General features: G+C 45.3%; 4 protein-coding genes across 4 annotated transcripts; 1 reads left to right on the plus strand and 3 right to left on the minus strand.

The window, feature by feature from the left end:
• Positions 1 to 197: 197 nt before the first annotated feature.
• On the minus strand, positions 198 to 7,362 carry LOC119552928. Its single transcript, XM_037862871.1, has 6 exons — positions 7,214 to 7,362; positions 6,810 to 7,143; positions 3,290 to 5,425; positions 3,032 to 3,231; positions 2,837 to 2,974; positions 198 to 2,775 (listed from the first exon to the last, which is right to left on the minus strand). The coding sequence occupies exons 1-6, from the start codon at positions 7,220 to 7,222 to the stop codon at positions 340 to 342; spliced, it is 5,253 nt and encodes a 1,750-aa protein (XP_037718799.1). The 5' UTR covers positions 7,223 to 7,362; the 3' UTR covers positions 198 to 339.
• On the minus strand, positions 5,527 to 6,412 carry LOC119552929. Its single transcript, XM_037862872.1, has one exon. It carries the CDS (start codon positions 6,314 to 6,316, stop codon positions 5,630 to 5,632), a length of 687 nt encoding a protein of 228 aa, XP_037718800.1. The 5' UTR covers positions 6,317 to 6,412; the 3' UTR covers positions 5,527 to 5,629.
• A 370-nt stretch (positions 7,363 to 7,732) lies between the features above and the next one.
• On the plus strand, positions 7,733 to 8,202 carry LOC119554985 (transmembrane protein 258). Its single transcript, XM_037866121.1, has 2 exons — positions 7,733 to 7,838; positions 7,899 to 8,202. Exon 2 carries the CDS (start codon positions 7,900 to 7,902, stop codon positions 8,134 to 8,136), a length of 237 nt encoding a protein of 78 aa, XP_037722049.1. The 5' UTR covers positions 7,733 to 7,838; position 7,899; the 3' UTR covers positions 8,137 to 8,202.
• LOC119554984 (tumor susceptibility gene 101 protein) lies at positions 8,189 to 10,200 on the minus strand. The gene is made up of 7 exons (XM_037866120.1): positions 10,017 to 10,200; positions 9,831 to 9,915; positions 9,683 to 9,748; positions 9,338 to 9,613; positions 9,045 to 9,268; positions 8,641 to 8,987; positions 8,189 to 8,569 (listed from the first exon to the last, which is right to left on the minus strand). The coding sequence occupies exons 1-7, from the start codon at positions 10,059 to 10,061 to the stop codon at positions 8,383 to 8,385; spliced, it is 1,230 nt and encodes a 409-aa protein (XP_037722048.1). The 5' UTR covers positions 10,062 to 10,200; the 3' UTR covers positions 8,189 to 8,382.
• Positions 10,201 to 12,430: the final 2,230 nt, after the last annotated feature.

Genomic DNA, 12,430 nt, shown 5'->3' on the forward strand with positions numbered 1-12,430 from the left:
TTCTCAGAGAAGTTATCTTAAGGTTCATGATTTTCCTCCGCTTTCCTATCTAAATACTTTTTAATTTGTTCAGCGTTGTTTAAGATATTAAACAAACCAGAAATTATAAATCAACTCAATTAAATTTATTGATAATCCTGAATAGTTCTAGCAAGGATGTGTGTGTTTGAAAAGCACTCCAACATGAAGTCAAATGATATGAAAATAGTCAGTTATGTATTTATTCGGTTTTTGGGTAATATCTTTCAGATACCCATTGTGAAATCTGTTGGCATTTGTTAAACAAAATGAAAGTGACCCCCAGGAAAAGAAAGTGACCCCCCAGCCCATGGCCCATCCTCAGTTGCACAATAGCGAGTGCAGTCGAATAACCGCACGGTAATCGTTGTGCGACAACAGACCACGCTGCGATCGCTGGAGCACCCTATTGAGACGCTCCATGGTGTCCGCATTGGAGGTCATCTTGAACAGATCGTCCAGATACTTGAGCGATTCGCGGGACCAGAATATGGATGCTTTGTTGGCGTCCGTATTGATGCCCTGCTCGCTCTGATCCACCTCCGCCAGCAGGCGGTCGCACTCCGGATTAAGAGTCTGACGTAGCTGGAGATCGGTTCGCGATCGTTGCTGCGGATTGTTGCAGGGCATCTGGTTGAATTGCGGTCGTTGAAGTGGCTGCTGCTGCTGCTGGTTGTTTCTCTGTTGATATTGCTGAATAGCTAGGGCAATACGTTGCTGTTTTGCATGCATCTGTTGCTGATGTTGCTGCTGTGCCTGCTGCTGATGCTGTTCCATACGCTCTTGCTGTTGCCTTTGCTGTTGCAAGCGTTGCTGTTGCAGGCGTTGCTCCTGCCGCTGTAGATTTTGCTGCTGATTTTGTTTCTGCTGCGACTGCTGAGCCTGTTTTTGCTGTTGCTCCAGCGCCTGGCGTTGCTTCTTCTTCGAAATTTTCGGAGGCGGTGGCGGAGCCATATGCTGCCAAGTCGGCGGTGGAGGAGTTGGCGAAGAAGGACGTTTACTCGGCGATTGCGGCTGACTCTGCGCCTTCTTCTGCTGCAGTCCCAGCAGCACAGGATCTATGTGCAGCGAGGGCAGACGATTCTTTTGATCCAGACGGCCATAACTGTTGATCAGAGAGTCGTAATTCTGGTGTGGATATGCTGTGAAGATCATGCGCCAATGGTCCTCGATCTCGTTGCGCATTTGTGGCGTGGCATTGTCATCCGGTGAGAAATCATCGACCAAGCTACGCAACAAAACCAGCAGCTGATCAAGATGGGTTTTGCCATTCACGAGTCCCGCCTGGCCCACCAGGATCATGTTAAGCTGGCGACGCTTCTTTTCTGCCATTTTAAAGCCGTTCTTGGTGTTCATCTCCTCGAGCTCTTTGATGCGCGTATAGTGGTTCTTGGCATTGCCCAGATTGGTGTTCAGCATATTGATACCATCCCGCATAAAGCGAATGAGCACATCGATTCGTTTGGGCGGCTTCTGGCTCTGGAACTCGATGGTTTTACGCTTGACCTCTTGGTTGCGGCGCAGAAGTTTCACTTGCAGTTCTTCCTGGTTCTTTTTGAGGCCATAGATCACCAGGACATATCCGTAGTCCTTGAAATCCATGCGTACGCTAACTTGGCACTGCTTGGCGGCTGCAGCCAGGAAATTTCGGCCTTCGGGGCTGAACAGGTACTCAGATTGGTCGCGTGACATGATTATCTTGCCCTCGCTTGGTATATCGGGCAGCTCTTCACTGGAGTCCGGACGAGGATCGTCGTCACTTCGGCGACCGCTGGTGGTGGAGTTAACACACATGGAAATCCCCTGGACGTTGGAGGAGAGTTCGAAATCATCGTCCATGCTTCCGCTTAGGGGTATAACATCCGGCAGATTGGACAGGGGGTGGTTAAGCGGTAGTTGGATAGTCGGTCGAGCCTCCTGATCTTCACTAGTTGTCGAGCTGGGCACCTCAAAGTGCTCAGAAAAACTGTAGTTCGAATCGGAGTCCATCTCATGGGGTGCCACCACTGGTTTGGTTTTTCCAGTCTCACTTTCTGGAGTCTGAAAATTGGTGGTAATCTCTGTACGCTGGATGGAAACCGATGGATCTTCCTCATCAGGCTCATCCGTAGGCTGCTCCTCGTCAAGTGGCTGCTCCTCGTCAAGTGGCTGCTCCTCAGGTTCCTTCTCCACAGATTGATGCTCTTCAGGTTGCTTTTCCTTAGGTTGTTCCTCCACAGGTTGCTCCACTTCTGGTTGCTGCTCTTCAGGTTGCCCCCCTTGTGGTCGCAAAATAATGACTTCCTCAATAATAACCTTCTGCTTTTGCTTTGTAACCGATTTCTTAGCCATTTCGGTAGAGACCTCTCCTCGAGCAGCCTTCACTTGAGCGTTGGGCACATAATCGTGAGTATAAATCTTCGCTGGTATCTCCGCCAGAGCAGTGGTTGATTTCCTTTTAATTGACTGCGGCTTAGCTAAGTTCGCCTGGATAAGGAACTTAGCATAGTAGCTACTTTTGGGCATACTCGGACTGTTCCACTTAAAGTGGAAGGGTGTTTCAATGGCAAAAAAGCTGTTTAGATCGCCAAGATATCCAATGGGACCCCCGCGATTCTTGTAGATCTTTTGGTGCGACACAATTTGACTGGTATAATTGGTCCCACGAAAGTCTCCAATTCGCTGGCGGCAGTTCTCGAAGAGATGGCGTCCGGCACAGTAGCTGCATTGAACATTCCTGTACTGAACCCTGCTATCCAGTTCCGCGTTGGAACGAGTCTGTCGAAGACCAACGAGAAATTTAGATTGATTGTTGCAGATATTGATTTGGCTGTATTACCGTAGAGTGATAGCGACGCCACTTATCTGGGCAGTGATCCGTGCCGTGGCCTCTCATCTTGCACAGCTGGCAGACCACGCGGCTGTGGAAAGAGCACTTGTTGCACTGCTGCACGTAGATCGCCTGCTTAGAGCCACACTAGAATAAGGAACAGGGTAAGTTGAATTATAATTAAAATATATTCTTTCTTATTACCCCAAAACAGATGGCGTTGGGACAGCGTGGTTCGGCATGGCCCACAGTGCCGCATAGAAAGCACACGAGTGGTTTGCGGGGACGCGGGCACTTGGAACGCACGTGACCCATTTCAAAGCAGTTGGTGCACTTGGCGTGCGAGCGGGGTCGTGCCACAGGATACCTGTCCGCATTGTTGAGCCTCCATTCCTGGCGATGTGCTGCAAAATTACAGTGGGTTAACAACTGGCTAATGAAAATCAGCATTCTAGCACTCACCACTCATTCTTTTTTGGACCTTGTGAACTGAAAACTGTTCCCCATTCCAGCTGTCATTGTAAAAGCGGCACATCTCCTCGTTCCAACCAATGAGTTCGCCGCCCTTGGGCAGACTATCGTCTGTTAGAAGCGGCAAATTATGCTCCACTTGAATGGCTGGCTCCTCAATTGACACATCCACATCATTATCCTCGGCATCCGCCTCCTGCAGCTCGTTGGAGACATCTAATTCCTCCTCGGTTTGGATCGTGGTGTCTGCCACATTGTCTCGGGAATCTTCTTCGTCGGAGGCATATCCACTGGCATCCATTTGTTCCTTTTCCTGCGATTTTTGGGCCTCGGCATCCAAGCGCTCAAATACTGCTGCTAAGCGACCCGTCATGGCATCGCGGAATTCTGCTTCTGCTTCGGAATTCGCGTCGGAGCCAATGGAAACGGTTTCCGGATCATCACAAGTGGCTTCTTGTGCCGGCTCCTTTTCTGCATTCGGATTAAGTAATCTCTCGGCTATATCCCTGGCACTTGGCAGCTCATCCTCGGACGTGGATTCAGAGCTAGCCTCTTGGCTCGCTGAAACCTTTGGTTTTTGGATGCGTGCAGCTTTCTTTGGATTCTCGTCAGAGTTTCGTCTGATGCTGATTCGCCGGATCTTGCGCTTGCATCGCTCGACAGCCATTCCGCGTGCGATGCCAGGGACTCCGGTGGCATGAACCCCATCCTCGCTATCCGTATCATCCCCCAGATCATCATTGTTTGGGTCAGAATGGCTATGAACATTAGTTGAGGTGGAACGTTTACGTAGGCGCTTTGTTTTTTGCACACTGGGCTCCACTACCTCCTCCACGGAAGAGCTGCCCGATGGCGAGTCTACGTTGCGTATGATGGTCGGCATCGTCTTGTTCTTGGCTTTCGAGTAGATGCCACTCTCGGTAAGATCAGATTCACTTTCGTAAACGTCCAAAGCCCTGAACTGCTGCTCGCCCACACGATAGTTCCGCTTAATCTCCTCAAGACGCGAAGGGGGGACAAACTCGTATTCCGAGGAGGTATCAGCCGCGTGATCCTGTGGTGTTTCCTCTACAACCTCTTTATCTGGTACTTTCTGGACATTAGATTCTCTTATAGCCTTTTCTGTCAGCACCAGGAGATCGTCATCGTTAGCGTTCTCACGCTCTGCCAAGAAGCGACTGGTGTCCTTTTGTACTATAAAGTCATCACTTGACATGACGGAACAGCAAGGCGAGTTGGTAGATGGTGTGATAGTGCCAGTCATCACTCCTGTCGCCTCGTGATCTGTTATACAAGACAATGCCATCTTCACATCCGTCGCATCCATGGCGTTCTCCTCGTGAAATAGCTGCGATGAAGTGCAGGCCTGCTCCCCATCGCTGGTGTCCAGTTCGATGATTGGAGCCGGTGGCAGTGGTACATGCACCACATCATCGTCATCAGAGGATTGGCTACTCTCCGCCAGATTCACAAACTCTACCGGCGTAGATTTCTGCTTGCGCTGCTTTTTATTCAATTGAGCCTGCTTGGATTTCTGTTTTTTGCCTTCCAGTCGTTGCAACTGCTCCAATTTTCGACTGGCCTTGCCAAAGGGTCCAGGTCCAATTCCTGCTTGCTGCTCCTTTTTGATCTGTTGCGGCTGCTGCTGTTGTTTATTTTTCTGTTGCTGCTGCTGCTGCTTGTTTTGTTGCGGCTTGTTCTGCTTTTTGGGCGGGCAGTTCGGTGGGATGGCCACTAGGAGCCTCTGGTCGAATCGTTCTTCTTCGTATGCCTCCTGGTTGACTTTGGTGGGTGTGGTCGGTTGCGGTTTAGTTTGTTGTACTACTGGCGACTGCTTTGGCGAAGGCTTCTTCTGCTGCTGCTTCGGTTGCTGATTTTGTTGCTGCTTTGTCTTCTGATTTGGCTGCTGTTTTTGTTGCGAATTTTGCTGTGGCTTAGGCTGCTGTTTTGCTTGCTGTTTGGGCTGCTGATTTTGCTGTTGCTTAGCCTGAGGACTTGGTTGCTGTTTCGATGGCTGGTTTCCTGGCTTCGGTTGGTTGGGTGTTCCCTTTTTGGGCGTCAGCAATGGGCTTTTGTCCTTCGGCTTTTCTACGTTTTTAGGAGATGGAGAGGGTGTCACTTCAGAAGCTAAAATACAAGAATATTTATTAGTTCTTTGGTGTCTTAGTTTTATCTTGTTATCAGCACTATTAAATTCCATCCCTCCTTAAAAATATTAAGTTCGATACTTTTCTCTAGACAAGTTTATTCATTTAATTTTGTATTTGCAAATGATATAATTATATATTCTTTAACCCTTATTATAGGGTTAACAATTTGTTGGGACACTTTTCAATACCACGGTGGGTTGAGCATAAAACTTAGACGGGCATTGGATATGTCCTCCCTCTCCACGTCGTGTAGTTTATAGCCTTGCAAAGCGAGATCCGACAGTTGTGACTCGCTAATGTGGAAGAGGACAAAAGCCTCCGCCAGCAGGTCGGATCGATTGGGCCACAGAAGGATACGCACTGCGGTGCGAAACTCGTCGATTGCCTGCCTGATTAACTGCTGAGACTCGAACAGGTTGGCATGTGGCATCATAATCCTCTGGCCCAACTCGGACTGCTTGGCCTGCACCTTGAGGGCCTGCTCCAGCTGCCTAACCAATCGCATGAACACGAAACGGCGGTAGCGTTCTTCGAAATACTGTCGCGGCATATCGAAACGACTCATTTCCCGGCGGACCAGGGCCGAGAAAATGAGGCCATCCACGCAGGAGCCCAGCACACTCACGGTGGCCATCAGTACGATCCCGGAGAGCAGGTACTCCACCAGCCGCTGGTTCAGCTCCTCGCACCAGAAGAACAGGTCCCGGCCGTACTGCACCAGTTGGTAATGGAGCAGGCACACAATGCAGACCAGGTCGATAGTGGCCAGGGCCAAGGTGCAATGGTTGAAGTGGCCCAGCCGCCTGTGGAGCACTTGCAGGCCGCACCTGCCCAGACCCAGGAAGCGGCTGAGGAAACAGGTCATCATTGGGAATTTATGGAGAATTTTGAAGGCACGCCAACGAAATAGTTTTTGGAAAGGGTAAAATAAATCTAGAGCACAAAGCCTGGCTGATTGCCACTGAAGGGAGTATGTTAGAACGGAGGTGGTATAGAAGAATATGCCAAAATGTATGCCTTAATTCTATAAAAACGGTTTCAATAATGAATTTCATGGTATGAAAAGGAATAGACCATTAACAAACACAACTTCACAAGTTTATACATAGCTTTCTTTTGATAAGTTTTGTTTTTCTATTTACTTTAACTATCAATACAGTCTTATCAGAAGTTTGTTTTGGTTACCAGAGTATTTTATCATTAAGGTTGTTCCAATTTTGAATCATCATATTGACAATCATGCAACTTGATTGGATATGGATAAACTAGCCTACATATGTATGTATGTACCTGTCTAGGTAAAATGGCGTTACGTACTTTAAGGTACCTTCACTATGTAGATACTATTTACTTTCACTCACCTGGTATTGTTTTGTTTGGGGCCTCCTGCTGTTCCACTGGCTGCACCACCTGCCCCTGCCCCTCGGCTCCCGCTCCCTCCGCCCAGTAGCGTGGCTTCTGCTTGGGGCCCCCATTGTTGTTGTTGATCACCCGCGTTCCACTGACGAATCGGTGGCCAGGCTTCGGATGCTTCTGCTGCGGAGGCGGTGGCATGCTCCTGGCATCCTTGTCGCTCGATGACTCCACCACAGGCGGATCCAGGGCACTCTGCTCGTCCGTTCCATCGCTGTAGTGGATCGAGGCATACAGAATCGATTCTAGCTCATTCAGCCGCTCGCTGTCCATCTCCTCAAGCTGCGGATTAGGGGATATGTTATGGGATATGACAATGGATCGAATGGCAGGTATTTGGGCCAGCACTCACATCACTCATAATGCGCGTCTTTGTTTTTCCTGGATTTTGGTTTATTTTTCCTGCGCATTGATAAAAAAAAGAAAAGAAAAAGAGCACGTTGACTGGAGATGAGTGATTTGGGAAGAGAGGGCAATCGAAGTAGTGATGGCACTCTGGCTATCGGACAGTGTGACAATCGAATAAGTTGAATGGTTAAATGGTAGCTGAAAATTAAGTTAATTTAGTTTGTATTTTCTTGCTGTCCGCCATTAATGAGTCAATAAATTATAATAAAATTGCTTTACCATGTACAAATATTTTGTTACAAAAGTTGCTTATTGGTTTTACCAAGTAGACTGTTAAAATATTAAGTATAGGAAAACTATAAGAGTATGTGCTTTTTATAAACATGTTATTTGGCTTATGGAAATATTTTACAAGACAGAGTTGATCTAAGCTTTTTTACTTTGTATATTTTGTAAGTAGAAATTAAAATCTCCCTCCAAAATACTGTTGAGGCTCGATAGTTGTAACTACCCCTATCGATAGTGGGGCTGCAAACCGATTACGATAACTAGAGGAGCAACCCTAGCTGCCGGGCCACGTACAATTTGCGATAGAAAATAACAAGAAGTTATTAAAGCTAAAACACAATGTAAGTTTGCCGGTAATGTGTTAAATTAGTAGCTAAACGATCCATCCCATCCATTTCCAGTATGGACGTTATGCAGCGCTACGTTTCGCCCGTGAACCCGGCCGTTTTCCCCCACCTTGCCACCGTGCTCCTGGTCATCGGAACCTTCTTCACCGCCTGGTTCTTCATCTTCGTGGTGTCGCGGAAAAGCGCCAAGGAGAGCACCCTGATCAAGGAGCTGCTGATCAGCCTGTGCGCCTCAATCTTCCTGGGATTTGGCATTGTGTTCCTGCTCCTAACCGTCGGTATTTACGTATGAGATATAATAGGCAAAGACCATTCCGTATAGAAATAAACTAAAGATCTGATCGTGGGCGTGAACGTACATGAGGCCTTCTTTTTATTAAGGTATAATTTGTAATTCCATTTTCAAAGATTCAATTTGCGCTTAAAACAATATCGAATATACATACATATATATTATGCTAACATATAAATCGTCTAAACGTGCACGCACTACCCCGTCGAATAAGAAATCACTGCAAGTTTTGAAATCATGGCTGTTCTATCCGGCCAGTCCGGCCTTTTGTCTGCACTTCTGCATGGTGGCCCGCAGGATGAACTGTTTCCGGGACAGCTGGCGCACGTGCTTGAGGAAGGTCTCCAGGTCGATGACCCCGCCGCGGAGTCCCTCTCCCAGATAATAGATGGCATCCTCGGTGGCAGCCTCGTCGGCATAGGCATTGAGTAATCTGCGAGTGGATAAAGGGTTCAAAAATGTAGAAAATCTTCGATATGGTTGCAATAATATCCTTCAACTTACTGTCGGTATAAAGGCGCTGTGGTGGTCACCGCCTCGTCGGGGTCAATGGCCTCGGCACTCTCCAGCGTTTCCAGGCTCTTTTCCAGCTCCTGCTCCTTGTCCTTCAGCACACTGATGTTCTTCTGCAGATCAACCTGTTCACGCTCTAGGCGCGTTATAATGGCATCGATCTTAGAACTGCCCTCGACTAGCTCCTGCTTGGTGCGATTTAGAGTTTCGATCTCGGCCTGATACTGATTAACCTTCTCCTGGATGCGACGACGCAGCTTGTCCTCCACTGCGCTGATTAGTGATGCTTTGATGTGTTCCTCGGTAATAGTGCCCGTAGAGCTGGGATTGGAGGGATTCTAAAAGGGAAAACCAATTTAATACGGTTTCTTCAATGATTTTGATTTAAATCTTACATATCCCGCAGCTGGTGGGTAGCCAGCACCCGCTGCTTGTGGGAAATTCATGTAGGGCGGATAGCCGGATGGCCCAGCTGGACCTGGACCGCCTGCCGGTGGATACGGTCCGAAATTGGAGCCGGTGGGATACGGCGGAAAGTTACTGCCACCAGCTCCGCCAGCAGTGGGGTAAGGCAGAAACGCGTTGCTGCCACCAGGACCACCCGGCTGAGGAAAAAATGCTGGGGAAGAAAAGAAAAGGGTGGTGTTTAAAGATTTGGTTATATTAGACTAAACCGATTTGGACTTACAGTTTGTGGGATATGGTGCTGCGATTTGTTCCTTGGGCTTCGAGTACACCGGCGGATGGTCGCCGAAGGTGACAATCATTACCTGGATGAGGGACAGAAGGTCGGAGGAATGGGGCTGCCAGTCGTGCAGGTAGGGCAGATAGACCTTTCCATTGTGGTCCACGTACATGGAGACCTTTATCTGCATGGTGGGCGTGGGCTTGACAAAGCACATTGGGGCATTCTGCGGATGAGTGTCCATCAACCATATACAAATGGGAATGTAGTAGGTGTTATCTGATAGAAGTAGGGAATACATTTTCACAATCTTGCATTGTCAAGTGGTATTCTAAATATATTTATTACTTTTGTAGACCACGGGAATAGTGCCCTGGATAGTGAACAATTCCTTGGAGCTGCCATCATTGAATACTAAAATATGAATACGTTTAAAATGCAATATTTGTACATAAATGTATGTGCAGGTGGGATGCTGTTATCAGCTGATTCTTACCGAACCTCTGCAGGTCGTAGGTCAAGCTGCGATATGAGGTGACCACATCCACCACGTCCTTTTTGGTGGCACCCACATATTTATACTGCAATTAAATCCAATATAATAGTTAATTGCGTTGCGTGCAGAAGAAAGGAAAAACCGAAATCCCAGAGAATGGGCGGATGACTCATAGACGGGCCTCACCTTTGATAGATACTTCGTTATTTGTGTCTCCTCGACCGCGGGCATTGTGCTTGGCAAACCAAATCGGCTTAAATCGAAATCCTCCCCAAATTCTCCTCGATTTTTGATAATTTTAGTTAGGTTCACAGATAATTTGTTGAATGAAAACAAAGTATAATCTGACGTATAGTGTGCACGCTGCTTTTTCCCACAATGGCGTTTGGAAAAATATGTATTTACGACCCGTCACCAACTGGTCACACTTGCGAAAAATTGTGAAAAATCAGTTTAGCTCGGGATTTTCCTGTTTTCAGAAATTGTACTACAAAAAATTTTAGTTGTACGTGGTGTTTTCCCGGAAAATTTTAAATATATATATTTAAATAAATATAAATATAAATATATTTATATTTTGTCGTTTTTATTTTGACTGACCAGTGCTGCCACCTTTTTGCTTGTTATCGGCAAGAAACCGTTACAATTTGAAACATAATTTAAACTATGGAATCTAGGACCTAAATATTAAATATTAATTCTAAAAAATAATTTAAAGGACTAAATAAAATTTGTAAAAAATTATTTTTAAATACATTAATTTACAGTAATTTAGAAATTAATTAAAAGTTGAACCTATTTATAGAACTGACTTTATGTCCAATATAAAACCCTATTTAATGGATTTAAATGCTCTAAGTAATTACGATCTTAATGCTCTACATTCTTAGCTTAACTCCAGTTGCCCCTACTGAGTTTAATTAACCAAATCTTGTTCGAATCGAAGCCCTCGGGCTATCTGAGCCACAATTAAGCCAAAAACGTGGCCATTACCGATTTGGTTATCTATGCAAAGTAAATCCATGTACAGACCCATTGCTCCAGTCGTTAAGCCTAATTGTGGCCAGAAATTGGCGCGAGTCGTTAAACTTTTTCGAGGCACTTTGTCGCGATTTTCAATTCCGTCGCGGATTCCGCTTTGACAGTAATTACTTCCAATGTCTCAAGTTCGCGCACATAAAATTTCGATTGCAAGGAAGGTCAGCTCTAATGCCTTTTGTTACTGTTTGCTTTGCTGATTGATTTCTGGCCGAAGCACAATCAATGAACAAGTACAGTAGCCAAATGTTGCCCTATCATTAGGGGTAGATCAGCAGTGGTATTGCTGGGATATTGGTTTTCGTGTTCGGGGTTATTGCAAATATTTTTAAATACTCGGAGAATTTTTCTTAAAACATTTTTTATTGTTTATTTTAATTTGAGATAATATTTCCCCTAACTATTTTTAAAGATAGTTTTTAATAAGTCATGCCTTTTTAAAATTAGATCATATTTTATTTTTCATAATATTCAGAAATATATACTATCAGAATTACTATTTTTATCATGAATATTTCTAAATTGACAAATGTATAGCTTAGTACTTTTAAGGAATTATAATTAAAACCTGATATACATTTTTAGCTGGAGGAATGTAAAATATATATAAATAGACTGGGTATAGGCTGCTTCGGTTGGTTGGACAATTTGGTGGAATGGCAAGTGCTTTTGGGCAATTGGCTTCTTGTGCGTTTCGCCCTCGGCCAAATTCAAATTGTTTGCCATGTGTACTTGAACTCGCTTGAAGAGCTCGGCTGAAGTTCAAATCAGAAGCGAATTCACATAAATCACTTTGGGCCACACTCTGGCTGGCTGACTGCTTATTACTCATACGCCTCGTGGTCGCTTTTAATTAGCCAACGCGATTCTTATCACTTTTGGCCACCGCTACTGCTGGAAGCCAACCTGGGCTTCGAGTGTGCACTGGAAAAACTATTAACTTTGGTTCTAAAATTATATATTATTATTTGAAAGTGTCTATCTATTTTGTATTTTTAGACTTTCGAAAACATTTTATCTGTTTTATCATAAAAGCCAAGTTTATTTAATAATGTTTAAGTGTAATTTGTTCTAATACAATGAACCTTTTCTTTAAGAATCCTACAGAAAATGGTATAATCTTTATAGACATCAGATGCTTAGTTCTAAACAGATATTAAATAGATATACATATATGTTAAAAATAAAGTTATTAGAAATATCGTCGTTGGTCGAACGAAATTATCAATGAGTTTTAAAGATATTATTCTTAAGCCAGCGATGGGTTTTAAAACCAAATCACCCAGATATCATTAGAAAATATTTCAGTGACAACCCAAATAGAAACATATTAGATCTTTAAAAACATATCCAAATATTTTTCCGTGTGGCTGTGTAATTGCCTGCTTTTGTAAACTTGATTTTCTCAACCGCGTTGACCTCCGGCCAGCTGTGTGCTTCTTCTTCTGCCACCGCGATAATGATAATCATCGTAATAATCGCGTTCCTCGGTCTTTGTGAGCCTCGTCTATTCTCTCTTTTGGCTGTGAAATCTTCTAGCCCATGTCCCAAGGCCACGCAAA

Source organism: Drosophila subpulchrella, chromosome 3L (genome assembly GCF_014743375.2).
Source record: "Drosophila subpulchrella strain 33 F10 #4 breed RU33 chromosome 3L, RU_Dsub_v1.1 Primary Assembly, whole genome shotgun sequence".
In the NCBI taxonomy this organism is placed as follows: domain Eukaryota; kingdom Metazoa; phylum Arthropoda; class Insecta; order Diptera; family Drosophilidae; genus Drosophila; species Drosophila subpulchrella.

What these genes read in the sequence shown, in the direction of transcription:
- LOC119552928 (XM_037862871.1), bottom strand. An exon ending in CCCAAACAAAACAATACCAG is followed by an intron (nt 5,426 to 6,809) that starts GTGAGTGAAAGT and finishes CTTGTATTTTAG; the next exon opens with CTTCTGAAGTGACACCCTCT. An exon ending in CCAACGCCATCTGTTTTGGG is followed by an intron (nt 2,975 to 3,031) that starts GTAATAAGAAAG and finishes TCCTTATTCTAG; the next exon opens with TGTGGCTCTAAGCAGGCGAT.
- LOC119554984 (XM_037866120.1), bottom strand. Translation starts at nt 10,061, where the DNA reads ATGCCCGCGGTCGAGGAGACACAAATAACGAAGTATCTATCAAAG. An exon ending in TATTCCCGTGGTCTACAAAA is followed by an intron (nt 9,614 to 9,682) that starts GTAATAAATATA and finishes TACTTCTATCAG; the next exon opens with ATAACACCTACTACATTCCC. An exon ending in ACCCACCAGCTGCGGGATAT is followed by an intron (nt 8,988 to 9,044) that starts GTAAGATTTAAA and finishes TTTCCCTTTTAG; the next exon opens with AATCCCTCCAATCCCAGCTC.
- LOC119554985 (XM_037866121.1), top strand. Translation starts at nt 7,900, where the DNA reads ATGGACGTTATGCAGCGCTACGTTTCGCCCGTGAACCCGGCCGTTTTC.
- LOC119552929 (XM_037862872.1), bottom strand. Translation starts at nt 6,316, where the DNA reads ATGATGACCTGTTTCCTCAGCCGCTTCCTGGGTCTGGGCAGGTGCGGC.